Source organism: Podarcis filfolensis, assembly GCF_964270895.1.
Source record: "Podarcis filfolensis genome assembly, chromosome: 12".
NCBI lineage: Eukaryota > Metazoa > Chordata > Lepidosauria > Squamata > Lacertidae > Podarcis > Podarcis filfolensis.
The window spans coordinates 35397542-35422854 of record NC_139614.1 but is presented as its reverse complement, the minus strand read 5'-3'; the positions used below and the strand labels follow the sequence as shown (position 1 = coordinate 35422854).

Below are 25313 nucleotides of genomic sequence, written 5' to 3'. Positions count from 1 at the left end.
CATTACCCTTCATGAGTTAGAGGGTGAAGTTCTGAAGTAGGGAGCCTCTTGTATTGATGGAGGCTCGCCACAAGATTCAGGACCTGGATCTTGCAGGATTCTATTTCTTGCAGAAAGTCTCAGCAAGTATTGGAGGCCCCCCTGCAGAAATTTGCCCTCCAGCTTGTGGACAGGGAGGGAGGTGGAAACTGTGGGTGAGCGGAAAGGAAAGTTAGCAGGCTTGTCCCTGCTTTCCCTCATCACACGTTGCTTTTACACACTAGAATGCCTGAAGAGGATTTATGCTGTTTATAGTATTTTTACTTTCACAAAGTAGGAATGTGGCTCCACAACTGCGTCTCCTGGTCACACCATACAACATGTCACTAACCCCCCCCCCATCTCTCTCTCTCTCTCTCTCTCTCTCTCTCTCACACACACACACACACACACACACACACGGCTCAGGGGGGACACCCCCCCAAAAAAACCTTGTAAAAAGCCTCTTTTTCTGAATCTAATTTCTCTGAATCATCAGTTCCCAGCACCTGGCATGCAGAATAATAGTGAGTGACATCAGAGAGGTAAGGAAGGATAGAGATGTCCCTCCATTCCACTGATGCCATCAGAGCATCAATAAAGGTAGGCAGTAGGAGGGAACTTGAAGGCAGGGTGAGTGAGTGAGTGAGTGAGTGGGTGGGTGGGTGTAAGACAGGGCTGAAATTTCTCTCCAACTAAGTCTGAAATCTGAATCAAATATGAACTTTGAGAGTATGTAATGCTTGTTCTGCACCAAGGCAAATACTGCAAGACAGCCCACTGTGATATATACGGTATCTTGGTGGCGTCACATCCTGAACATTCAGTGTCAGAACTGACCCCTTATTCTAGATTTTGCTCTAATGTTTGTAATGGGAATCACATTCCACCAAACCTAATCAGGACATTTCAGAAGACTGTGTATTTTCAGCACCTGGATCTTGACCAATAAACAGGCTATTTATATATTACCTCTTTTGGTTCCCATCCCTTCCTTATGCTAGTTGAAAAAGGCAACAGCTGTGATGGCTTATGACACCTGGTAAGAAGCTACAGTGTCCAGGTGACAGATTCAGTACTACATTAATCCATTAACAGCTTTGTGGATTGTAGGAAATGTCTCCAGCTAGCGTTATGCCTGGCTGCTCCACTAGCTGTAGGTCAGGCTATGGGGCTGCCCTTATATAGGCTAACTTTAGCTGGCTGATATGTCTTGCTCTCCAAAATGCCATTAAGATTTTGCTCATTTCTGTTTAGATGCAATTAATTGACTGTGACAGGCAACAGCAGTGAAAATCCCTACTGTTTTCATGTTACCATTATGGGATAGCTACCTGAATGTATAAATATCCAAAAACTATGTCAATGATTATACAAATAAAATAATTTTACTGGTTGAGTAGCATATTGCGATTACAAGATACATGATTTCACTAAATTCATAATGTAGTTTTGCTAGTAAAGGGAAAGGGAAGGGAATGCTACAAATTAATAAGCCTGGGATAAGTGTAAAGGTCAATGTTAAAACAATGACATTTGTGTTTTCCCACTTCACACCCTTTGCAGCCAGTTTGGGTCCAGTTTTATCATGGACCAAAGCTCTTAATCTGAAGCACAGAGAATCAGATCATTTTTCTGTACATGTGGGAGCTGTAACAAAATGTATTAAAATCAGGGAATGAGGTTTTGAACTCTATGCATTGGATTTTATGTGGGCTTGTCTTTTTGAATTATGCCTACATGTGGGCATCTGAGGGACTGGAGATAAAAGAGGTGCACTATGAGTGAGAAGGGAAGGTGCACTCTCCCTACGCCATCCAGTATAATCCAGTCTTCCCTCTTGGGTTTACCCATGTTGTGTTTTTATGCCTTGGCAAATATAAATAGGGATATTCTATGTGGTATCTTTTAGAATGTTTATGTAGGCCAGAGAGAAAGTATAGTAAAATACTATAAACTTCACACAAAAGCAGTATATTCTTGTACCCAAATGAAAGCACCAATGAAGTGGTATGTCAATCAAAATGGGGTCAAACATAGGGTAGCTGACAGTTGGAGACTTAAAGGAAACATCCCTTTGTGGCTTATTTCTGAACACAACTCCCCAATCTACTGTTGAAGCTATTTCTGAACACAACTCAACAACCTACTGTTGAAAATAGTAATTAAATTTGTATATATTTCATCGACTTAATGAGCGCCAGATGTTTGATCAAGAGAGCTAAGCTAAAAGCTGAGCGGAAGATAAAGGTCTTTACAAAAACAAAAAGTGCGCATTTATTTTTCTCTAAGCAGCAATGGGATTATATAAATATAGTCATTTAAAATCTGTTGTTCTTTATATGAAATAATAACATGATATAGACATGGTTGCCAAGTATATGACACTGCAAATGCCAAGTAGGAACGGAATGAGATGTTGAGTGACAGGGGATCTTGCCACTTGACTCAATTTTTATAAGTTCCAGTCCCCTTTCAATTGGAAATGCAGTTTGCTCTCCATTTCTGTAATTTCCCACAACCCTGCTAGTTCCACTTTCACCTTCCCTACTTTGGGGACTGAAGACAGAGCTAACATGAGGGGGCAGGCTGGCAATGTCCAGACAAGAAAGGTCCCACAATACCTCTGTTTAGCTAAAAATACTGCACAAAGCAAAAGTGGTTGGGTGGGGTTTTGTAGTTTTCTAACTATAAGTTCAATGATCCCCAGCAAGAAAGAAGCCACTCCACATATCATTTACAACTAAGAAAAAGTCTTGCAGGTCTTTCTTATATACAAATGCGGCTTCAGCTGTCTGTTGCTCTTCTCTTTTAAGGCAGACATTTCCCGCTCTAAGATTGCACCAGGGAATGACATCATGGTGTAGCAGGCCGGCCCGCCCATGAGGCAGACTGAAGCAGTTGCCTTTGGCGCTGCAATCCTATGAGCAGCAAACCCTTCCCACTGCCAGGGTTGTGTGGCTGCTGCTACAGCCTCTGGAAAAATCTTAAAAAGCTCACGTGAAGCTTTGGTGGCACCTTCCCATTTCGCCTCAGGTGGCAAAACAGGATGGGTCACCCCCTATGACGCAGCATAACTCCCATGAGGCACTCTGTCCTTAATTTGAGGGGGACACTGGCAGGTTGCTGAGGGCAGCCTAGCCGACGCTTGAAGCAGCTGTGAATCTTTTCTTCTTTTAAGAAACAAACCCAAATCCTTGGCCACCTCGGTCCAAATGCTCTGAGATTTTCGCCCCTTCTCCCACAAGAGCTGAAAAAAGTTTGGACCAAATGTCTCGGCGTAGCACTCCACTTAATAGTATAGACAGCTTCTCCAGGGCATATAGCAAAAGCTTTATCTTCATGGCAATAGCTGCTTCTTATGAACATTAATTTCCCAAAGTCCAACACCTTCATGCATCGTTAGATATTTATATCACACTGAGCTTATTAAGTACGAAGTAAGTAGTTTGCTGTTATTCATGTCTAAAGTAGTTAAACAAAACTATTTCCACATAAAGTTTTAATTCTGAATATCTTTCTGAGCAAATTTCTTCATTTTGATTTTTCTGCACATGGTCATCATTGCCACAGCACACTAATTTTGAAAACACATCAATAATCAGAACAGACATTTATCACCTAGCTATTTGATTTATGGACTTGAGAGCTTCTGGGAGCAATATACACTTCTCATAATGATCCATTAAATTGAGCAGCTAGCTGAAGATTGGTCAGTGATTGTTAGACATTTGTGCTAATTTGGGCGGCCGTGGGGGGAGGGGTATACTTCCATTGTTTTGGTATTTCTGATAGCTTATCACCAGGGGACTAAATATTGAAATTTCCATTTATCTTCAGGCATCTGAATTACTTTCAGCATAACTGGGCAAGGTTGACAGTAATTTGTTGCAGATAATTTTCAAGCATAAAAAAATATCAGTATACATTTTGGTGAAGATAGCAAGGTTCGTAATTTCACAAATGGCAGGCGATTGTTCCACGATAAACATGTAGTACATCCAAAGCCTGGAGTGAGGCAGATTGTGTTAATGGGACTCCAATCATGTGACTAACAAAATGACCATTGGGAAACTTTACAGTGAGCATACTGGAAAATAATGATTCCACACTGGGATGTAAGATTACTAATAGTGTGTTTATTTATACTAGACTAATAGGCTTGGAGCCTAAGTTAAATTAACTTAAGGAAGCCATGGATGAATGCACAGGGGCTTCTGGGGCAGAGGGGGTGGGAAATGATCCTTCCATAAATGTTCATAACTTATCTTAAGTTCTGATCCCAATTCTGGGAACCCCCACCTCCAGCGTCCTATTCCACATTTTTGGAGGGTGGGGAGGGCAATCAGGTAATTGGAGGCAATAGAAAAGGGTATATTTTCCTTCTGCAAACTTCAGCTAACTTATCTTAGGATGGAAGTCATGGTCTGATTTGCCTTATAAATGCACCATTTCCTACCATATACACACTTTCCATCTGTTGCCATTGTGCGGTGTGCCTTTGAAGCACTTGCAAAGCTCTGGCAGTGCAGCTTTCCCTGGAGTGTCCCATTCAGACTATTCTGTATTTGCATCATAACAGAACCTGTGCACAAACAATAGTGGCCAAGGATAATAGTCAAGCAGCTAACCATGCCATTGGTTTTAATGTTTGTTTGATTGTTTTTAGAAAGTCAGGTGACACCTTTCCACCTGTCCTGCCAAGAATCACGATTGAATAATGCTTTCATCCATGTGGAGTAGCGAAGGTAAAATGTCATTTTTAAAGACAAGAGTGGCAGAGTGCTGGGGGAGAAGGAAATGCAGAAATAAAATGACACAGGTGTGTCTTTTATGTTTTCATTCTATTTATGTTGGCTGCTGAACATTTTCTGATGACAGATGCCACCATTTCAGAACTGCACGGTTACATATTGCTCTCAATTGACAGGGGACCATATACAAAACTAACATTTTGCTAACATGAAAAGTATCAAAAAAAGTGACAGTTGTCTGTTGTTTGAAGGGAAACTGTTGCATGGAGTAAAGAGTAAAGAGTAAACTGTTGCATGGAGTAAAGAGAAAAGGATGCAGAGGAAAAGCTCTCTTAATGAACAATTTCTTCATAATGAAGATAGAGGTTATGTAAAAGGGTATTTCCTCTTTTGCATTTCATTTTGCTCTGCCTCACTTTATGGTAGGACAATACCATTTTAAAAAATTGAATTTTTCAGTTTTCAAATTCCAAAAATGAGGGGTGCTAAAAAGTTCTAACATGACTCGAGAATTCAAAATCTATTTGGGTTAAGTTAATATAATTCAGTTTTGCTTTGTAAGTAAAATGTGTGTAAATTTGCATAGAAATCACTAAAAAGATTGCCAAGTACTTGCACTTACATTAAATATTATTATTTAGCATTACTGACATTTTCAGAAGGTAAAATTAAAATTCTTTGGTTTTCTGAAAGTAGTTTATGTGCTTCTTCATCAAATGCAGACTTACAAAGCTAAATGTTGTCCAATCACAAAAACAACAGCAGATTTGAATTCCTCAAACCCAAAAAATTATTTTTAAGACCTCTCACTGAAGAAATTTGCAAAAATTAAGTTTCACTCCCTAAAATGACATGCCATGGTGTTAAAGGGAGCTTTCAATGCAGTCGGGTGCAATGCAAGTTAAAAGTAAACCATGACACAATGCGGACTTACAATGCTGCCAGACATTCATTGAGAAGAAGTAAGCTATGCAGTCATGATTCTGCATACTCTGTGCTAAATTATAATCATAATTCTTCTTCATCAAGGTAAACAAAATCCTGTGCTATGAAACTATGACTTTTCTTGGGTGCATACTATTTTGCAAATTCACTCAAGGAATGAACAGATTTTCTCCATTTCATTCCTTTCTCATTCTGTTAATTTGATCTGCCCTATATGCCACCTCTTTTAAATAAGGGTTTCTAAAATCAGTTCCAGACTCAGAGCATGCACACTTTGTGGCAACATGCAGTTGCTTCAGTTCACTCCTATCTTTTCCCCACCCCTCTATTTTATCAACAAATGTTCATGTATTTTTTTTACAAACTAAAGAGTAGGCTTTGGTGACTAGTAGCCCCTCTGTTAAGAAGCTTTCATGTCACTTTTACAAAGAGAGTGGAAGTATCAATTATTTGACAGACGATGGGGAAGTGAAACTATTACCTTAATGAGAACCTGGATGCGTCCTGTTGCTTTTGAAGACATGTAGTACCAGAAACTCAGCATGCAAGTGGTGCTAGACTCTGCCCATCTGGAGCCCTTGAGAAGTGCTTTTTCACCTCTTACTCCTAGTGACATCGCTTCAAGGTAGAGAAATTGTCCTGGAATCAGAAATGATGCAGGATGTGAAAACGGCAACAATAATAAACTAGCCGGGGGGGGGGGAGAGAAATGGAAAAAGTACCACTACAGAGCTTGTTGTACTAAGCAAAACCTCTCTTAGCCACCTCTTATCACACAGAATATTTTTGGATGCATGAGATGCATAATGGAAAACAGGGCAGCCACATGAAGAGGTCTGTGGAATGGTTAGAAAACAAGTTTGTTTACTTTTAAGTGTTGTTTTTTAAGTAGTCATATATGCAGTCACATAGCAGATGCTGTACTGTGTTCCACCCATGCCCATATGTAGGTGTAAGAACCACCTCCAGCACTGAACAGCTTCCATTATAGCCTCTTTATTGCTGAAAACCCTTATATGAAACTCTTACACCTGGCACGCATTTGGTAGTAGACATTCCACTAGGGACAACGTGGCTGCAAACCCAATAATTTATTCTTTGCCCAGACCAGCTTGACTTGGTTTCCCTAACCTTCTTCTTACACAGGACAGCTTAAGGTCCAAAATAGTTTACTTCTACAGAAGCTCAGGCTTCAGTAATAAATACAGTTTTGGATACAGCATGTAGGCTTTGCACACACAGATATACAAGTGGAAAGTATTTCTATTGCTTCAGCAATTCCAAGGCATAACGGACAGACTCACTGACTGACTAACGAGCTGATATGCCTTAATCACTTATATAGACAGCACTGGGCTGTTGTCATAGCAACTGGTTTGGCTGATTCTGCATCTGGTGGCTTTTCTCCTACATGGGGTGATTTGTGACCATGAAAGGAAATGAAACCCTTCCTCCATGCCTAGTTCCTCTAACATAATCACTCTTCTGATCCCCATTCCAACTATAATCAAGCATTTGTACATGTACAAATATATACTCTTCCCATGACCATGTGGGTACCCCAACTTCCTTTGCTTTTCATTTGCTGAATTATAGATTGGGACATCCTTGGGAAAGAGATCTGCCCCTCTGTTCTTTGTAAAGCTTTGTGCATGCTGATGGTGGCATACAATTCAACATATATTTCTGTATGGGCATAAAAGCTCATAATGGAGAAGATCCCTCATACCCACCACAATGTGAATCTCACTTTGACATTCATTGGTTGTTTTAAGCCTGCAACAATATTGTTGGGAAATGAATGCTGCCATGCCAACTCCAGGGGGAAGATCTAATCATCATTAAACACTGCAAAGAAAAGGTCACTTCTGACACTATAGGCATATTGTGTATTATCACAGTCATGGAAATAATGATGCTGAGGAACTGAGGGTTCAAACAAATAGCATGAAATATGACTTTCCAGTGTATGATGAAAAGAAAATCATTTGCAAAAATGTTTCAGGTGCCAGCTGAAACATTTATTACAAACAGAGTTCCTTTATGGAGCAAGAGGTACAATTAAATTGATGTTTCTTTGCTTAGCCACAGGAAAGTACATAATATGAAAAAGGCATAGTAAATACTAGGTTAGGAAACCCTTTCAGCAATAAAGACTCTGGAGGTGATTTTTGCCCACATATGATCAAATCACTCTTCTAAACATGAAGGCTAGAAACTTAACATAAAAATGGAAAGCTGGAATTGTTAGAAGCAGATAAGCCACAATAGAACAATGCTAGAAGCCGCTTGTCTCCTATGGACATTCCCAGCTCTTCTGTTTGCATCTCTTTCCTTTTGGATTACATATACAGGCTACGGTTTCAGCACCTGGGCCTTTGCTTCTGCTGCTAGCTCACCCCTTAATTTTTTATGGAGCGATTACCCAGCTTCAGCTGGCAACTTAGATTGCTCACAGGGGTGTTGTGACAAAGGCTTGAATGTTTAGTCTTGACCCTGCGGAATTATTCACTCAGTGAAATGTCTGATTGGTGACTGGCTCGGCTTGTTACCTGATACCGATGTGATATGGTTTCTCTTTGCCACCTGAGAAACAAGCGTGCAACTTCCCTGCACTCTGAGAAAGCAACAATTAAGAAGAGGCTGCTTTGCAAAACAGTATTCTAACTGCATTATAGAACAGTTTTCAGCATTAGGGATTTAACCAATTTAGGTATTCATAACAGGACTCTAATTAGATTTAGAACTTGCCCTGTGTTGCATGGGATGGGATGATAAGCTTTGTGAATACAGATAAATTCCCTGTGCTAAAGTGGCAACGTACCTTTCCCATTTCCAAGTGTGTGGTCTTTTGGAGGCCTGAGGCTTTGAGGTGAGCTGGTTCCTATAACCCAGTCGAAGTTATCCGCTAGGGAATTCTGCCAACCACATAAACCATTTTCAAAAGTGCAGGAGGTCCCACATTCTCTCTCATCAGTATTATCTCCACAGTCATCCTCAAAATTGCAGCTTTGTTCTGGTCTATAACACTTGGCATTGAGACATTCCAAATAACCATGTGAGCAAGAGCCTGGAAAAAATATACACACAAACAGAAAAAGAAGAAGAGAGAAGGATTTCGATGACAATGTATTCCATTGTTTCTAGCCTGACTTAATTGCTGGCGTTTTCTTTTACTGCAGAGTGAGGCGTTGAACCACATCAGTGATTTACAAAGTGCATGACAGGAAGTTCTGGATTACTCAAGGAAGTGATCAGTAAGGGTAGTCAAGCTTTTTTGAATTACGGCTTACTACCACCACTGATTCAAGCTTCCTCTACCACTCTCGCAGGGAGGGTTAAATAAATGTGCTCTATGAGTGTGCTAGCAGTTCGAAAGCATGTCAAAGTGCAAGTAGATAAATAGGTACCGCTCCGGCGGGAAGGTAAACGGCGTTTCCGTGCGCTGCTCTGGTTCACCAGAAGCGGCTTAGTCATGCTGGCCACATGACCCGGAAGCTGTACGACAGCTCCTCGGCCAATAAAGCGAGATGAGCGCCGCAACCCCAGAGTTGGCCATGACTGGACCTAATGGTCAGGGGTCCCTTTACCTTTACCTTTATGGGTGTGCTCAGTTCACACATAAACCTGAGGTTCAAAATGCTGACTAACATCCAGAATGGACTGAATGGTCCGCTGTATTCAGGAGTTCATTGACAGCTATGTAGATGCTATTTAGCATGAAGTTTGAAAACCATTATCACATTTAAAAATTTTTGAATGACATTTTTAGCAGAAATGAATTAAGGTAAGAGGAGGGAGGCAGAACAATCATACTTTGACTCTTTCTGAAATCGTTTAGCTGGAAGATAGTCCTTTTGGAGTATCTGGAGCTCAGACTAAGCTACAAAAAAAGAAGAAGAAGAAGAAAAAGTATACCTTGCCAAAGAAGTCTCCATGAAAATGTAAGTGAATGGCACGTGCCGGGGGGGGGAGGCGATTCAGGAATAACTTTACACATTAATAGGCACACTGAGGAAAATGAAACTACATAAACTATTTATGCATGTGCTTGCACTCTCTGGTGGAGTTCTAAACCTACCGATCAAGAAGAAAAGCCTTTTAAAACCACATGCACTGAATTCAAGCAAACATGTGAGGACTGGGGTGCTGCTGTTTTGTTTCATTTTTAAAGGGAAAATGAAAGAAACTAACTGTCACAGAGATATGCACACCAGGTAATAAGGAGAGCCAACCAAGGGGATGATAAGGAAAGCCACAACAATTTCTTTTAAAGATAGTACAAAATAATTTTAATAACTAGTTTTAAAAATTGCACTCTACGCTGCAACACACTGGCCCCAAACTAGCCCCAAACTACAACACCAAACTACAACACACTGGCCCCAAACTACAACACCAAACTACAACACACTAGCCCCAAACTACAACACACTGGCCCCAAACTAGACAGAACTAGGCAATTAAGAGAACAATCCTGTACCCACTTTTTTGAGAATAAGCTCTGCTGAGTTCAGAAGGACTGACGTCTTGGTAGATATATACAGAATGTTGTTTTCAGTGTTTCCGCACTAATAAGAACTGAATGGGCATAATCCAAAGAAAGCTGAGTTCTTTTAAACCCTATTGATGCCATAGAACCATAGAACTGCAGGGTTAGAAGGGACCCTGAGGATCATCTAGTTCAAACCCCTGCAATGCAGGAATCTCAACATGTGGTTCCCCCATCCAGTTTGAAACCATACTGGACCCTGCTTAGCTTTGCAAATGTGTTAGCAGTTTTATTGCTGCACCACTAGGAGGGTGCAGGTGTAACAAATACATGGGCTGTACAACATAATCCTATGAATGTTTACTTGGAGGTATATCCCACTGTATCCAATAGGACTCATTCCTGAGAAAGTGTGTTTAGGGTGCAGTCTTGCAGTGCAATTCTACAGCATTGCTTGCTTCAAAATATTCACAGTACTATCTGTTGGTAAAACAGAAGTCATAAAAGTGGTCTGGCTAGTTAATGGACAGGAGAGACTCCTTTGAAAGGGGTCAATATGTTTTTCCACAGCAATCATCTGCAGAAGCTGTTAGCAAGTGGACCCTTACATAAGTGGGGAGTCCTCATGGATCATGAGGAGACCCTCCCCAAAGCCTGAAGAGGATGTCCTCTTTGGGCTCTGGGAAGCATCTCCTTGTGAGCCAGAGGGGCAGCAGAACTTTGTTGAGGCTGCTCATCCTCCCTGTCTAACAGCCGACATGTAGGGAAGCGCAGCAGCAGTTGCTACCCTGAACATCAGCTGAGCAGCCTCACCGAAGTCCCTCTGTCCCTCTGGCTCTGGGTTCCACATCCGGGTACCCTGCTCTCAGCCTCCATGCATTTAAAGTTCCTGTTTGCAGAGACTATCCAAATACAGCCAGATACACCTAGGTCCAATACATGTGGTTCAGAACCCTGAAAAATAAGCTCATGCATACAATAGTCTGTACCAAAAACAGGACCCTTGAATAGATGAAGGTCAAGGGGACGGCGACTTGTTCTGTTCTCATTGCACTTTATTTTGTGTCCAGATTAATGACTGAAGAGGGCTACAGCCATCTCAAGCAATGCAGGAAAAGTCTTCTCTCTCCTGAAATGATAGCAGTAGCCAACACTTTTGTGAATGAACATGCAGACATAAGACAAAATGAAGAGAGTGGCAAACAAAGACCAAAACAATAAATTTTAAAATATATTTTTCAGCTCATTTTTATACTGTGTTCTTCTTCCTTTACAAGATGAATCACTTCCCATTCAACAAATGAAAGATAGGTAATAAGCTGTCTATGGCAAAAGGTGATTGCTTGTGCGGTAATAATAGCTACTGCAGTCACGTGTAAGCATTCCCTGTGAGTGGCGGAGCTTCATGCTCCAGCACCAGGGGGTGGAGAGCAGGTGGGGGCATGGCTGGTGTGTGTCCCGGAGGCGTGACATGCCACCCGCAGGGGCATGGCACGCATCCTGGGGGCATGGCACCTAGCATGGGCGGGGGGCAAGCGCGATTGCACCCCACCAAGATTGTGCTGCTGGGGGCAGTGCACTACCCCTGCCCCCCTCTTCCTCCACCAGTGCCCTGTGAAACTGGCTATTAGTAACAGCTAATAATAGTTTCATTGTTGAAAGGTAGCAGAAGTCATCAATAGCCATTCCCAGCTGTAAAAAATGTTTCTAAGACACATGATGGCCCACATGATGCAAGAACTGTTGGAGCAGAATAGACCATGCCAGCCACACAGGCAGAACCAACCTTCTGCCTTTTGTAGGTAGGAAGAAAGTTATATTATCAGCCTATTCCTTCAGTAATTTTACTTTACCTACCAAACCACTCAAGCTACAAGAGTAAACCTTGGGATTAATCCAGATTTAAGAATTACTAAATGGGTGTAATCTGTTTTCACCATCTGAGATAAAATTCTAATCAGTGGTTTGGAAAACAAAAATTTGGGGTTGTATTCTGCTGTACTTGAATTGGTGGGTTGAAACCAAACACCGGATTGTCGACTAGTCTAAAATGACTCATGAAAAGGAGCAGCATTGTAAAATCAGTTTCACTTAGTAGGAAAGCAGGGTTCTTTGAAACTATTCAACACTGGGATGGAAGATTCATTGAAAATGGCATGAGCACAAACAGAGTCTATCCCTGTATTGCATCGTATGGTTGTAAACACGACTATCAGAATTTCAAATAAGGCATTTTGCTAATGGTGTCCACAGTAGGACTTGCAGATCATTTCTGTCTTGTAGAATGAAATTTACTGCTAACATTTGCACAGCAACATTTCGACTTCTATAGCTGGCAGTCTTTTTCCCCCTTTGACAAAACATGTATATTATAGTTAGTATGTATTGAGAGGCTTCAGGATAACTATACCAAGGCAAATGGGATGAATAGCATTATAAACCCCCAGTTTACACTGATATTTGTGAAGTGGAAACAATAACAAGGTCACTGATAGAGGTTATCAGGAGAAGTGGAAGTATAAAATACAAATATTTAAGCTTGCACAGAAGAGTCATGTTTTTCACAAGGTGAAAGGTCCTCTCATGTAAACTCTGACAGATCTGGATATTGTAAGTTATTGTTAAAGAGATTGGGGGCAGGTGGACAAAAAAGCTTTTGAAGAGTTTTCTACTCTCGCATTAAATTCTATTCATCCCGCAATCTTTTTTCCTAGAAGTGAACTGGGTCATATATTCTGTCTTGCAGCTCCGTTGTGAACAGACACAGCATGCTAAAGTATGTTCTCTTAGCAATACATGCCTGTTTGTTCAGAGAATACACCTAAAAAGTTCTGCTTTCCCTCATTATTTTTCACCAAGAATCTGACCCAGCATCCATGAGTTTTGTTGCAGTTGTCAATAAGTTAGCATTCGTTGAGCATCCAGCCTGGGTCTAATTCTATTATTCTGATTCATCTTCCCTCTCCCTATATTACAAAATAAACACACAGATAAAATAAAATCACTTGATCCAATGTCCATGTCTGTTTTATAACAGTGTAAACAAAATAGTTGTGTGACTATCCAAGCATGGTTTTTATCTGCTGTTATTACTGTTAGTTTGCTTTAGTGTATTGTATTTTAACTTTTGCCAGTAGGGCCAATTTGCTAGTTGGCCAGTTGGCATGGAGATGGCAAAGGGCTGCAGTTGGGAAGAGGTGGCATAATAGGGTATTTGAAAACACACCACATCCTTCGGAAGGTATGGCTGCCAATTCTGCTAGAGGAGAATCCCTAAGACACAGAGAAAGCAGCAAACTAAGCCAACCTGTGTGAAGAAGAAGGTGATAAAGATTTGCATCGAACAATCTTCCAAGAGAGAATCCATGGATATGAGAGAACAGAGATGGGTTTGCTAGTGAAGGCAGAAGGTAGCAGGAAGCCTGGAGGTGGTTGTGTCAGCTGACCGATGTATTTCAGGAAGCTTATGAGCAGGGTTGGAACCACTGCTGGGATCTGATGATGTTAGCCTGGCTGTTATTATTTTTATGGTGTGTTTTTTTAATAATAAAAAAAATACTGTTCTGTCAGTTGTAGATTTTTCAAATGTCTTATTTACATGTGACTTGAGGGATGTGATTTTGAGATGGTGCTGTTTGGTGCTGTTTTGCTAATAATTTTCTGACTGCGAGCCAGTTTGGGAGGACATTTAGTTCTGAAAAACAGCATCTAAGCTGAAAATAGATATATGATAGATAGATAGAGATGATAGATAGATAGATGATAGATATTTCCCTCAGTAGGACTGCATCCTGCCTTACTTGATTTCTGCCTGAACTAACCCTTCTCTGACTAGAAATCAGTCTAGATGAGACCATTGCCTGGGACAGAACACTTAACAATTAAAAAAAACAAAACCAATTGTGTAAAATTAACAAGAAATCCATAATATTTTTCTTAAAAAATACAAAAAAACTATGGTGAGAAATAAATTTACTGAGAAGGACCAGACATGCACACCAGGATATAGAACCAGCCGCTGAAGAATGCAAAGAGCTCCAGAGCCATTCAAAATAATATTTTCTTTGCCAAGTGCCTAAAAAGACCATGGAAGATGCAAGAGGAACCTTTTTTGGGAGGAAGTTTTATAAGTTGGATGCCACTACTGAGATGGCCCTAGCTCAAGCATCTATGTACTGTAACTATGATGGCACAAGCATTTGGAGCAGAGCCTCTGAGGAGGGTCTCTGTGTGTTTGGGAGGTTCAGGATAGGATAGGTTTATATCATTGTTTTCTCATGATCTTTTCTTCTCCCTCTACTGCTTACACAGCTTCCTTCCTTGCTGTAAGCACCTTGCAGGACATACTTGCTTATAGTTCTCTATACATCTTTTTCAGTTCATAAGATACCATGTACACTGATGGTGTCGTAACAGTAGAATCATAGAACCACAGAGTTGGAAGGGACCACAAGGGTCATCTAGGCCAACCCCCTGCAGTGCTGGAATCTTCCACCCAATGTGAAGCTTGAACCCACAACCCTGAAATTAAGAGTCTCATGCTGTGCTGACTGAGCTGTCTATATTCTAGTAGTACTAATAGGAGTAGTAGTTAACTATTCAAAGTCATAAGTATCCTCTACATAGATTTTGGGGAGTTAATCGTTTTCAAAAATAATGGAGGGTAGCACCAGTTTCCAAAACCAACAAACAATTATGTTATTTGTGTTTACATTACATATAATACATTAAATATTTAATTATATACAATACTCTAAAATTAATTATGCTTGGGTTTTTTGAGCATAATGTAATAGTTGTAACTCTTAATCACAATAAAGATCCTGTAGGAGACGTGAGATGAAAATTGTCTTAAACGAAAAGGTGCGCTATACTTGAAATGTCTGAGGTATGATTAAGTTTTTGAAGTGCTTCAGTAAACAGATGGAGGGTGTTTCAGCTTGGGGGTCATCTCAATTTATTGAACTTAATTATTCACAACCTTGTCATTATACTGTTCAAATAAAGAACTCAGTCAATGCTGAATGGCTGGCAAACTTTATTTCTGGGAGCTAGAAAAAAACTGAGCACTATTTTTTTTTTTTAAAGCTGAGTTTTGTTGTCAGTGCAGTTTCCTATACTATAACATGCTGTGCTCAGCATAATAAAGATCAAAGAGATATGAGTCTTTAGTGCAGCTAATCCCATTGTCTCTGGATCTCCACAATTCCAGCAAAAAGTTGCATTAAAAGCACTGACCTTGAAACTTTTGAGTACCAAATCGTGGCAGGTGAACAAGAATGGGACAAAAGAAGTGATTAATGAGCTTCCTGCACAATTGTGTTAATCTGAAAGTGTTTAGAGAATATATATATATTCATACACACACACTCACTCACTCACTCACTCACTCACTCACTCACATATGACTAAAACCTTGGTTATTCTATAAAAGGAAATGGGTCCCACATGAATGTTTGTAAGGCTTTAACATCCCTGGCATGATGATAAGAAATGAAAAGCTTTCACTGTCCGAAAGAATTGATTTAGAATTTCCAGCTATCCCAAGAGTCTCCCAACTGCTCACAAACTGCCAGGTGAACGTGGTCAAGAAGGTTTTGTTTTGTTTTTAAAATAAAGCACAGAACTTTGGTTCAGAGTCTCCAAAGCAGCAAGAGCGCTTAAAAAAAAATATGTCTACAGCAAGAATAATAAATTTTCTTAATTCCCAGTGTAGTTTAACACCATATTGGTATCATATGCTAAATAAAAGGCCAATGGAGATGGAACATAATACACCTCCCTGTCAAGCACACCCATATCTCCAGGCTTCAGTAATTCCCTGTAATAATAAATGCCTTGTCAAAGGGGGCAGTAAATTGCAAGAAATATGTCTGACAATCACCATCAATTTTATTGCTTTCAGGCTCCGATTCTAAAGCACACTCACTTAAATATTAGGTTGTGCTGGGAGGGAAATAATGTTTCTCTTCAGGGTCAGGGAATGTTCTGGATAAGTATGGGGATGTGGTCTAGGGTTCAATGGGAAAGGGAATCAGGTAGGAGCACCTGATGCAAGTGGCGCTCAACAACGCCCCGGGTGTCCTGGTTTTTATTTTTTGAAATATGGCAACCCTAACAGTAGGGAAGAGGGGATGGGAAAGTCCCCTTGTGCAAACCTCTTTCTGCCCACAGTTCTCAGGAACTATGGCGGTATCTTTAGCTACTTTGATATGCATTTTAAACCATAAATGCAACATCGTTAAAAATAGACTTTTACACTTAAAATTGTAAACAAGACTTTAAGAACATGCCCCCGAGAGCAACCTTATGCATTGATATGGATATATATAACTAAGATTGTTCTGTTTCCTGAAGCACAGACTCATCAGTACTAAAGTGAAGAGTTCTGTCAAGAGAAGTTAATAAATTAAAGGCTTTGACTTCAACTATGGGCTGCAACAACCCAGAACAAATTGGAGTAGCTGGATACAATTCTCTCCTGCACAAAACCACAACAAGCTCCTTATTTTAAGTGATCTCTTATTTTAGAGGATCTCATTTTAAAAGGTGTCCTGCATCTCAGCTCCATTGCATACGGCAGATTTTGAATTATGTTGTCAATTACTAGGGCAACGTCCTCATTTAACACATTTCAGAAAAGTCTGAAGTAATCCAGCGATCTTCAGAGATCCATTGCCACACAGGGGAAATGTTTGTGCAACCTGCAAGCATTTATATGTGATGGGGAAGTTCAAAAAGATTCTCCCTCTTTAAAGCGACTCGATATATTTATGCTTTTTCAATGACCACATCCCATCAATGTGCTGATCGCTATATTGCCGAAATATAAAAGTGAAGTGGAGAGTGAGATCTTTCTTGACATTCTCAAGTAATTACCTGTTGGGGGTGATGCTGTAGGTTCATCTGGCAAGAACCCTGATGATGGCAAGCATTCCCTTGTAAACACGATGTCATCAAGGGCTATATATCTGTAGCCTTTTCCAACACGCCCTTCAAAGGTGATCTGGAAGTCCTCATAGGCTTCTAATAGCAGCACTTTTCTTTTCCAGAAATTCCCCTGATCTCCAGAGAGGCTGAATAATACTTGGGGGGGATTTGATGCTGTCACCTGGTAGACAGTTAGTGATCCAGTGTTAGCTCCATACATGTGGTAGTAGAATATTACCTGAAATGAAGAGAAGGAGTAAATATGGAGCAGTGACTTGAAATAATACTCGCTTCATAGTGAAAACATGTTTTATGGTTCCATGAGAAAAGAATCCAACAGACTATCTGTCAGTGTGCAGTGGATTTGCAATATTTATCCATTTAAATATCTATAGTCCATTAATAATTTTACAGTAAAGACCAGGTTTCAAGAGGAAGGTGGTGGGACAGGGGAACATAAAGCAGTTGCACTTCTTAATAGAGATACTGAATTCTTGGAGACTGGTTCAGTATCACCCATGAAGTCTCATTTTAGATCCAGTGTAATAAAATACACTGTCTTCCTTTCGTTGTTTTGAGTTAACTTTGTTGTTTTTGATTGTTTCTTGTTGCTTTAATATGCTTCTAAACTGCCTTGAGAGTTCCACAGTAGGGCACCTTAGAAACCTAATAAATAAATAACTTCCTTTGAAAAATAAATGTTTATTTCCCACTATCAAATGTTTGGCGGTGGAATCCAACTGACATTTTAACCGCAATAATCTTTTTTATTCAAATATTTATCATTGCTTCATTTCAATAGCTTATCAGAGGCACACAAATTATTCTGTACATTTTTATCATAAGATGTTTTCTACACCCAGCAGCCAAGATCCAAACACTAATGTCACTTAAGCAATGTATTTCATTCAGAACAAATGAAGTTTTCAACAGAACCTATTTCCCTTTTTGGAGGTTCTACACTGAAAGCAACATAATACTGCTTTACAATAGCACTCGGCTAATTAAAGGAACAAGGTGATACCTATAAAACCAAATATTTTCTCTAAGGGATGCTTAAGTGATGTTTGATTCTTGCAATTAGTAATTAACTTCTATTGTTCCTGCTAGACATTCCTTCACATACCTTGCAATTTCTGCTCTTTCTGCTTACAGTCACACTAGTAATTCTGGCTTCTTGCCCTGGCAACTGAGGGAAGGAGTTTTTTATGAAGATGTAATGACCAGATGGTTCTTGCAAGGTATGATCAGCTACTGGCCCAGTGCCTGCTCTTGGGATTCCTCCAATTCTGAGATTCCAGTCAAAGTCATCATTCTGATCTTGTTCCCAATCACAGAGATCAAACTCAAAATCACAGCGCCCAATGGACATACCTAACAAAACAAAAAAACCCCAACAAAATTCAAAGTGTCTAAAATTGAAAAAGAATGCAAAATGCTGAAATTAGCACCATAATAACAAACATATTCTGCCTTTATCCTCAAAATGGAGGGAGTCTCATTTAACTAATGAAAGGCTTTTTAACAGGTGGCTGATGCACCATCATGCAAAGGCTGATGGTGATAATGACATTATTTTAAAAGGAATTTAGATTAGCAAACAGCCTTTTGTTTAATTCAGGCTTATTTTACCCAATAGGTATCTAATTGCAATTCACAAATGAATGTTTATAAGAGGCAATATGGGTAAACCAAAAATATCCGGTACCTTAGATATTTATTTCATAATATTTTGAGAAAAACAGAAAGCTTTAAATTTTTAATTGTTAAACCTATTGTTTTAAGTTTCTAAGTTTTAAGATTCAAAGATCGTAACAAATCAATTCTTCTAGACAAGCAAAAGAGAACAAACTTTTTATATATTTTAGTAACATACAGAATTATACTAGATACAGGAATTGGACCATCAGAGAACAAGGTCAACTATTAAAAGAAACAGCAGGATGCAGCTTATTTCATATGGAAATTACCTGTGAAATTAGTTATATTTGGACTTAACGTTACTTCAGTATAAAAAGAGATAATTAAAAAAGAGCAAAAAACAACTTGACTAGATATGTTCTTTTATATTCAAAGAGAAGGTACAATTTGCGAGTCCAGGCACAGTGATGCTGCAGGCGGTGGGAAGTTGAAATAAGCACAGAACAACCATTTGGGATTAAACAGGCCACAAGTTTATTTATTAGAGATGTCATCAGGGTTTGGTGTAGGCATTGGGTGTGTATCCTGTATCAACCAGCCTGTCTGCTGTCATGGACTGGCTGGATGCAGAGCCAACCCCCAGGGGAAGAAGGCTCAGAAGCAGGGGATTTGTGGTGGGATGGTGATGCATGTTCAGAGGGAGAAGAGGGGGCAGACTGGAAGGAGGAGGTGTCAGAAGCTGCAGAAGTAACAGCGTTTAGTGAGCAGGAAGAGGCTGTGGCAGAGGGCAGTCTAGACTCAGAGGCAGGAGAGGAAGGGTGGCAGGAGAGAGAGATGAGGCAGGCTGCTGAAGAATCCAGAGAGTCTCCCCCTCCTGCTGTGACCAGATTCCTTCTGCCCTGGTCTCCCAGAACACAGAGAGAAATGAAGGTCAGAACAATGAGAGGCTTGCCCACGACTGGCTGCAACCATGGGAGAGCTCCAGCAGCCAGTGGAGGAGGAAGTGATGTCATCCCATGCTAAAGCCAGAAAACAACCAGGCACCACTGCAGCTGCACTGGACTGCCCTCTCTGGTTGATGGTAAGTGGTACTTCCATCTTACAACCAGGGAAATCTAAACTTATGCTGAAGTATTCTTTTAGCTAGCTAAATTAATGAGGAAAGGGCTTTGGAGAATTGCAGAAGGCAAATTAAAGTTTCACAATGTATGTTTCCCCCAATATTTTTGTGTAAAAGAAAGTTGTATGGTCTTTTTAAAAAGAGGTACTAGAGCTACTTTAAAATGGATATTCCCCCCAACAGTATTGAGGTTTCATTGGGAAACAAGGAAGGATTGCCTCATACATATGTGCTTGTCACTTGATAACTGCTGCATCAAGTGAGAACCTCTATAATGGAACGAGCCATCATCAACTAAAAGAGGACAGCTGCACAAGAGGCAGAGAATCCTAGAACAGTCATTGGAAGGGACCCTAAGGACTATGTAGTCCAACTCCCTGCAATGCAGGAATCTCAACTAAAGCATCCATAACAAATGACCATCCAACCTCACGTATACATGGGTGCTTCTCAACACATTTTAAGGAAACTAACTGAACTTGCTGCAGCTCACCTAAGCAGACTAAGAAAAGGCTTTTCATTTTCTTACCATTTAAAGATCCTCTACTCTAATCCTCAAATCTCCCATTTTATTTAATGGACTGCAACCTGATAATAAAGCTGGTATTTCATATGTTGAGAAACTAAGCTGCAGTGGTTAGACTAGTCCAGGCATAGGCAAACTCGGACCTCCAGATGTTTTGGGACTACAACTCCCATCATCCCCAGCTAACAGGACCAGTGGTCAGGGATGATGGGAGTTGTAGTCCCAAAACATCTGGAGGGCCGAGTTTGCTATGCCTGGACTAGGACCAGGGAGTCTTGGGTTCAACTCCACAAGCTCACTGGCTGTTCTTTGGTACATCCATAACTCTCAGCCTGACCCATGTCTTAGGGAAGAGTGGAATAAGATGCAATAGGTAATAATAAAACCTGGTGCATGTTTGAATTTGCAACCATAATAAATACATCTCACTGAGACTGCCCTTCCTCTGTCTTGGGCCCAAGCTCCAAAACAAGTAAAGTTTCCAAAACAAATCCCAAGTATTATGCCAACACTTCCATCAGAAAGGCTTCTTACTGCTGATCCTCCTGGGCCCTGCTGATTTAAAGAATCAGGGCTTGATGCAAACATCAAAGAGTGAACCACCACATAGCCACTGCAGCTCCCAAATGCAATGATTATGTCAGCTTTAAGAGACTGATACTGAACTTCAAACAAAAAACTAAACAAAACTCAATTCAAACATTAGACGTTCATCACAGCTGGTCCACTTTCAGCATTGTCAACACACGGTTTCATAAATCTCAAGCGTGATTTGTTGTCAAGAGACAGTACAGACTACATTCTCATTTTAATTTATTTAAAAAATATATTCAAGAAATGCATTTTCTTTGTCATGCACTTCTCTGGAGGGTGAGATCACCGTGTAAGCAGGTCCATCCCAAGCAGTGCTTTGTGATAGTAGATTATCACAGCTAAGACGGCATCATCATTTGGCACACTTTGAACAATGATATTCCTTTTGGAAATGAAGTGAGCATAGCTACCTGATTATCTTATGTCAAAAAAGACCTGACTTCAACAATAGATTATATTCTAAACTTAATTACATTTTTATCTGCTGAGGAATTGTTCCACTGTGTCAATTTTTTTTCTTAGACATTCTTTTCATTATCAAGATAAATTAATGGGGCATGTAGGGGGAGATTAGATCTAATGTTAGGTTAGGAAAAATAGTCACTGGAATGGGACAAATCCCCTTAAAAAAAACAAAAATCTATTGCAAAGTCTTAAGATGGGACCAAGTTGGTCTCCTTCTGAAAGACAGGTGGTAAAACCACCTGGTACACCTTAGTGTCCTAGCCAGTGGCAGAGGTCAAAATTTCCCTTCTTTTGCCTCTGCAATTCCAGAATAACACAATTTTATTTAAGCACAGGCTTTACTCAAGCTCACTCATGATGTAACTAAGGACTGCAGCATGTGATTTTGCCATGTTGCAACATATGTTGATTCAAGCCTTCGATTCAGAGGCATTTGGCCACCCTCCAGGTGCCCGGCTTGAATCCTTGTGACCTCCTGTCTGCGACTCCCGGCAAGACAAGGCGAGGTCTTTATCGGCCGATCCTTCTTCAAACGTGAAAGAAGAACACAGCCACTCCTCCTCCCTCACTCCCTGCCATCCCCAGGGAGGGGAAAGAGACAGACAGAAATGTATTTACATGCCTTTATTTCTGTCTTTCCTCAGTGCAGAGAACAACATGTCTGCACTCTCTGATACCCAGCTGCAGAGAGAGAATAACTCCACCCATGTACTTCCAGTACAGGGTCATGTGACACTCTGAGCTAACATCCGGTGCTCAGAGCACATAATAGACTGTCCCTGGTTCCCATGGTACAGTCCCATAACATAAACATCCTGTTTGGCTTTCCAGCCATCTGGAGCACTCAGCAGCATTGCTCCTTTTTCGTAACATCCTCCCCCAAAAGAATCAATGCGTGTTGCGGCATGCAAAGCGTGATCCAGAGAAGAAAACAAACAGTTGTTATACACATAACACTCCCCTGTTGTTTCAGTTCCACCCTTGGAACTCCCCGCCACTGGTTTCCCCAGTGTACCTCTCTGGTTGTCTGGTTTCCAAGGAACGAGTGCATCTGCACTCCCTTGGCTAGCAACTCTCTGTTGTGTCTTTGTCTCTGACTTAGACACAGCTCCAACCTGTCCTCGGTTGTTTACAACAGCAACACATGCAACAGCTAAGTTAGCAAACTCTTTTGAGTACCTCTTAGGTGGTTGACCCTTTGTAACTCTCTCAGACCTACGTATGAGGTGCTGATCCTCTCTGCTCACTGGTCCTGTCTCAGAACTCTTAGGAGAACCAGTTCCAACAGCAAACAGTGGTTCATCCTTCACCTGTGAAGGTCTATCCATTGTGTGAGATTTCCTCTCAATGACTGTGACAACAGAGCTCTCTGAGCTATCACTGTCACTCTCAGTACCACTGTAATCTGTGAAATCATCATCTGAATCGTCCTCTGTGGGAAATGTGTGCACTATCACTCTCTCCTTTTCAGGAGCACTCTCTAGAAATTTTGTGAGAATCACCTGACCAGATTCAGACAAAATTACTCTGTAGAGACCCTTTTCATACCCCACAAAAATGCCTCTGGCATTCTTTACTCCACCTGGAGCTTCTGTCCTCACATGAGACCCAAAAACCCTGAAATGGGCAACAGAAGGTTTTCTCTGGAACAGTTTCTCAAAAGGAGAACTTCCCAACTCTTTTGAAACCTTTCTCACCCATGCATGACAATACGACATGAGTGACTCCGCCCAGAACTCATGTGGCAGATGTGAACTAAGCAATTGCGCATCCATCCCCTTTTGCAATTCTCTGTTCACCCGTACACAGACACCCCTGTTCCACGCTTCCGCTGAAACAGCAATCTTGTGTCTGATCCCCTTCTTCTGCAGGAACCTCTGGAAATCCTGTAAAAGAAAAATCTGCTTCTCATCTGTGAATAGACAATCAATGTTAGCATCATGCATGTCTTTAACCTTGTCACAAAACTCTTGAAACCTTTCCAAGGCTTCCTGTGGTTTCTTTAACACATAAACCCAGACAAAGTTAGAGAAATGATCCACACACACAAGATAATATCTTGCATTGCCTCTAGATGGTTCTAGAGGACCAATCACATCAGCATACACCCGCTGAAATGCTCTGTCGACCCTGGCCACCTTCTTGGCACTCGTTTTGGTCACACCTGCAAGAGAAATCACGTTAGACTCAGCATTACATTCCATGTAATCACTTTGCTCAAAGTCCAACAAATACAGTCCACCTTTCTGTCTGGCAGAAAGATATAACTCTCCATCTTTGAAGATCTCGCAGCTCTTATCATCGTAGGACAGTCTCAGTCCTCTCTTTGCAATCTGCGAAACACTCAGCAGATTGAACTTCAATTCAGGAACCAAGTAAACATTGTTTATTGTCAAGTTCAGACTCTTAAGATACACAGATCCAACCCCAGTCGCCTCCAGCTTCTGACCGTTGGCTTGTTCCACAGCGAAGCTTTGCTTCTTAAACGTCGAAAAGAGTCCTCTGTGTGGGGACATATGAACCGTCGCTGCAGTATCGATAATAAACGCGTTCCCAACATCTGGCGTGGTTCCTTTCGCCATCAAAGCCCTTGCAGGTTCCACCATAGGCTTGGTATGACCTTTGCCTGACGCCTCAGGCTTTGCTGAGCGGCCCTTCGCTCCTTTTGGCTGACGTGGCTTCTTACAGTTCCGCTGAAGATGCCCAGCCTGTCCACAATTGTAGCACTGTACAACGTTCAAAGCTACAGCATCCTCTCCAGTAGCAACATCAGTGGGGGAATTAGAACTCCATTCTTCCCTCCCCCTGTCCTTGGCATCCATTTTGAATCCAAGTCTCAGCTCTCTCACTCGAGCTAGTTAAAATCCAAAAGCTCCTTTTGAGCTGTCTTTCTGCCTCTTTTCTCAGGCAGGCAATCTCCACAGTCTCACAGTCAAAACAACTTTCGCTTTCCCAGCTCTGACTGAGCCAGCCCCAGGTGTCAGTAGTTTTCCACTGCCCTGACTGTCGTTGCTTAGCAACCTTTCTCGGGACGGGAATCCTTATCTACCACAGGAATTCCTGGTATGCAAGCCTTTCTTTCAGAGCTTGTTTTGCCAAACGCAGCTCTCGTGAACCAGAGAATAAATCAATCTGCATTCACACTTTTAGCCCGATATTCAGCATACCTTTTTGGGGCTCCGTTGCTTGGAAAACACCCCCTCTTGGGGCCAGCCGTCTGTTCAGCTTCTGGCTGCAATTGCAGACGTTATCTTCTTTCCTTGGTGCAGAGGATGGCACACGATCCATCAACCTCTCACCTCTCATGCTGATTCCCATGGATCAGATAACCACCATCCTCTGCTACCATATGTTGATTCAAGCCTTCGATTCAGAGGCATTTGGCCACCCTCCAGGTGCCCGGCTTGAATCCTTGTGACCTCCTGTCTGCGACTCCCGGCAAGACAAGGCGAGGTCTTTATCGGCCGATCCTTCTTCAAACGTGAAAGAAGAACACAGCCACTCCTCCTCCCTCACTCCCTGCCATCCCCAGGGAGGGGAAAGAGACAGACAGAAATGTATTTACATGCCTTTATTTCTGTCTTTCCTCAGTGCAGAGAACAACATGTCTGCACTCTCTGATACCCAGCTGCAGAGAGAGAATAACTCCACCCATGTACTTCCAGTACAGGGTCATGTGAAACTCTGAGCTAACATCCGGTGCTCAGAGCACATAATAGACTGTCCCTGGTTCCCATGGTACAGTCCCATAACATAAACATCCTGTTTGGCTTTCCAGCCATCTGGAGCACTCAGCAGCATTGCTCCTTTTTCGTAACAGTTTTCCCT

The 25313-nt window shown here is 41.2% G+C and overlaps 1 protein-coding gene across 3 annotated transcripts in view; it reads right to left on the bottom strand.

The window, feature by feature from the left end:
- MALRD1 (MAM and LDL receptor class A domain containing 1) overlaps positions 1–25313 on the bottom strand; it is a 221905-nt gene that overhangs the window by 114685 nt on the left and 81907 nt on the right. For all 3 annotated transcript variants that reach the window (XM_083579135.1, XM_083579137.1, XM_083579136.1), the window contains 4 exons: positions 18266–18513; positions 17089–17377; positions 8542–8787; positions 6199–6356 (listed from right to left, as the gene is read on the bottom strand). In XM_083579135.1, the coding sequence (XP_083435261.1) occupies positions 6199–6356; positions 8542–8787; positions 17089–17377; positions 18266–18513 (941 nt within the window). The remainder of the gene's footprint in view (positions 1–6198; positions 6357–8541; positions 8788–17088; positions 17378–18265; positions 18514–25313) is intronic.